This window comes from Mus caroli, chromosome 7 (genome assembly GCF_900094665.2).
Source record: "Mus caroli chromosome 7, CAROLI_EIJ_v1.1, whole genome shotgun sequence".
In the NCBI taxonomy this organism is placed as follows: Eukaryota; Metazoa; Chordata; class Mammalia; order Rodentia; family Muridae; genus Mus; species Mus caroli.
In genome coordinates, this window is record NC_034576.1 from 143,909,372 (window position 1) to 143,912,585 (window position 3,214).

Below are 3,214 nucleotides of genomic sequence, written 5' to 3' on the forward strand. Positions count from 1 at the left end.
GTCAGGCAACCCTGCGCTCCCGCTACCCCGGCGCTGATCCAGCCGGATGAGGCCTGTGGTCCTACTCAGGCCGGTTTCTGCCTTGTCTGGCATTCTTAAGGATGACAATGGAGATGGTTCTCTGGTCTCTACACTCACATATAAACATGTGCATGCAAATGTGCATGCACATGTATACCTGTACATACAGAAACATGTACACACAGAGATGCACACACACATACTATGTAGTATGAGCATGGTGGTGCACACTTAAAACGAGCACTTGGGAGGCAGAAGCAGGCTGATTGCCATAAATTTGAGGCATGTGGTCTATTTAGAGAGTTCCAGGTTAACTAGGTCTGCATAGCAAGACCATGCATTAAAAAGTCTTAAATTGTGCAGCAATATCCTCCTTTTCCCCTTGATAGAAGTTCCATCAAGAACTCCTAGTAAGTGACATTGACAATGCTTTCCCATGATAAATAGGGTCAAGAAGAGAAAATCTTTCAAAATGACTCTTGGGCTTCCTTTGGAAGCAGATGTGAGCACAGGCTGCACTTAGTTGCTTTAGGATCACAGGTGTATTTATCCACTGTCTGCCAATTCCGTGGACACAGAGGTGGGACCTGACCTATGTGGATGATTGTGTTCTTGGTCAGGAATAGACAAAGTCCTTTTCACACTCTTCCTCAAGGATGGCTCTCTTGTTAGCCTTTTTTTTTTTCTTTTTTTCTCTCACAAAGATTCAGCATTGACAAGGAAGGGGTACTGAGCTGGGGCTCTGAGACTAGGGTATGTTCCACCTAGACACAGGTCTGGGTGTCTCCCCTCTGAGCTTCAGTCTTTCAGCTACAAAGAAGGTGGGAATGGATCTATTCTGAACTCTGACTGGGTTAATACAACTTGGTCCTTGGTGATGCTGAGAATGTGGACAGATGTGCGTGTGGGGCCTGTGAGGTCGCTGAGGACTCTGAAGCACCCAGCACTAATGAGCTGTATGTAAACTTTGTTTCCCTAGGACCTTGCTGCTTTTGGTCTGACTGGATCAACAACTATCATCCTACCGAAAACAATGGCGGTGATCAAGAGACCTTTACACATGTCTGTAGTGCTCCTGAGGACATTGAGTGCAGGGCAGCCACGGAGCCCAAACTCAGCTGGGAAGAACTGGGCCAGAAGGTACAGTGTAATGTCTCAAAGGGACTCATTTGCAATAATGAGGACCAGTATGGAATTGGGGAATTTGAACTTTGTTATGATTATGAGATACGAGTCAACTGTTGCCTTCCAATGGAATACTGTACTCCTTCAACTATTTCACCTACAACTTCAACAACAACCTTGTCTACTACTCCACCTACGTCTTCACCAACCACCTTACCTACATCTTCCCCAGTGACTTCATCTGCTACTTTACCAACAACCTCCTCTATAACTTCAACAATTTCACCAACTACTTCACCAACCACCCCATCAACCACCTCACCAACAACCCCAACAACCACCTCACCAACCACCCCATCAACCACTTCTCCAACCACCTCACCAACCACCCCTTCAACCACCTCACCAACCACCCCTTCAACAACCACATCAACCATCTCACCAACCACTCCATCAACCACTTCACCAACAACCCCAACAACCACCTCACCAACCACCTCACCAACCACCCCTTCAACAATCACATCAACCATCTCAACAACCACTCCATCAACCACTTCACCAACCACCTCACCTACCACTCCATCAACCACCTCACCAACTACCCCTTCAACCATCTCAACAACCATCTCAACAACCACATCAACAATCTCTCCTACCACCCCATCAACCACCTCACCAACCATCTCAACAACCACTCCATCAACCACTTCACCTACCACCCCTCCAACCACCTCACCAACCATCTCAACAACCACTCCATCAACCACTTCACCTACCACCCCTCCAACCACCTCACCAACCATCTCAACAACCACATCAACCATCTCACCAACCACTCCATCAACCACTTCACCAACCACCCCATCAACCACCTCACCTACCACCCCATCAACCACCTCACCAACCACCCCTTCAACAACCTCACCAACCATTTCAACAACCACATCAACCATCTCACCAACCACTCCATCAACCACTTCACCAACCACTTCACCAACCACCCCATCAACCACCTCACCAACCACCTCACCAACAACTGCATCAACCACCTCACCAACCACATCACCTACCACCCCTTCAACCATCTCACCAACCATCTCAACAACCACCACCTCAACAACCACTTCACCAAGCACCCCATCAACCACCTCAACAACCACCTCACCAACCACCCCATCAACCACCTCACCTACCACCCCATCAACCGCCTCACCAACCACCTTACCAACCACCTCATCCACTGCTACGCAGACGATTTCAGTTACCACTTCACAAACGTCTTCATCAGCTACCCCTCCTAACAGTTCACCAACCTCCTCAGCTACAACTTCACCAACCACTTCATCAAGAACCTCAACTGCTACTTCACCGAGCACATCACCTACCACATCATCAACCTTCACTCCCCCACCCTCCACTACATGCATTGATGACTGCAAGTGGACTGGCTGGCTGGATTCTGGAAAACCTACCTATGATATAGAAAGTGGAGATTTTGAACTGATTAAAGGTGTCTGCGAACCACACTGGGAAGTACAAAACATTTCCTGCAGAGCTGTGATGCATTCCAACATTCCACTTGATCAGCTTGGACAAATAGTGGTTTGTAACAAAGAAGTTGGGCTAGTGTGCAAAAATAAAGATCAGGAAATAGGAGGGATCATCCCCATGCGCATGTGTCTCAACTATGAGATCAATGTTTACTGCTGTAATCCAATATGTTTTACCTCAACTTCATCATCTACCACCACAGAGACCCCAACTACAACATCAACCACAAAGACTTCCATTCCAACATCTACTACCACACAGACACCAAGCCCATCTCCTACAACTACGGTGACTCCAACGCCAGCACCAACCACTACACAAATTCCAACTTCAACATCTACGACCACCCAGACCACAACCCCAACACCCATCACAGAGACCTCCACTCCTACATCTACCATCAGCCAGACACCAAGCCAAGCCTCTACCACCACGGTAACTCCGGCCACATCTACTACTACAGAGACGTCAACCTCAACATCTACTACCACACAGACCACAACCCCAACACCTA

At 47.9% G+C, this 3,214-nt stretch overlaps 1 protein-coding gene across 1 annotated transcript in view; it reads left to right on the forward strand.

The window, feature by feature from the left end:
- The window catches only part of Muc2 (mucin 2, oligomeric mucus/gel-forming), a 28,945-nt gene that overhangs the window by 13,252 nt on the left and 12,479 nt on the right, over positions 1-3,214 (forward strand). Inside the window, exon 28 of the mRNA XM_021167099.1 lies at positions 1,001-1,168. Within this exon, the coding sequence (XP_021022758.1) occupies positions 1,001-1,168 (168 nt within the window). The remainder of the gene's footprint in view (positions 1-1,000; positions 1,169-3,214) is intronic.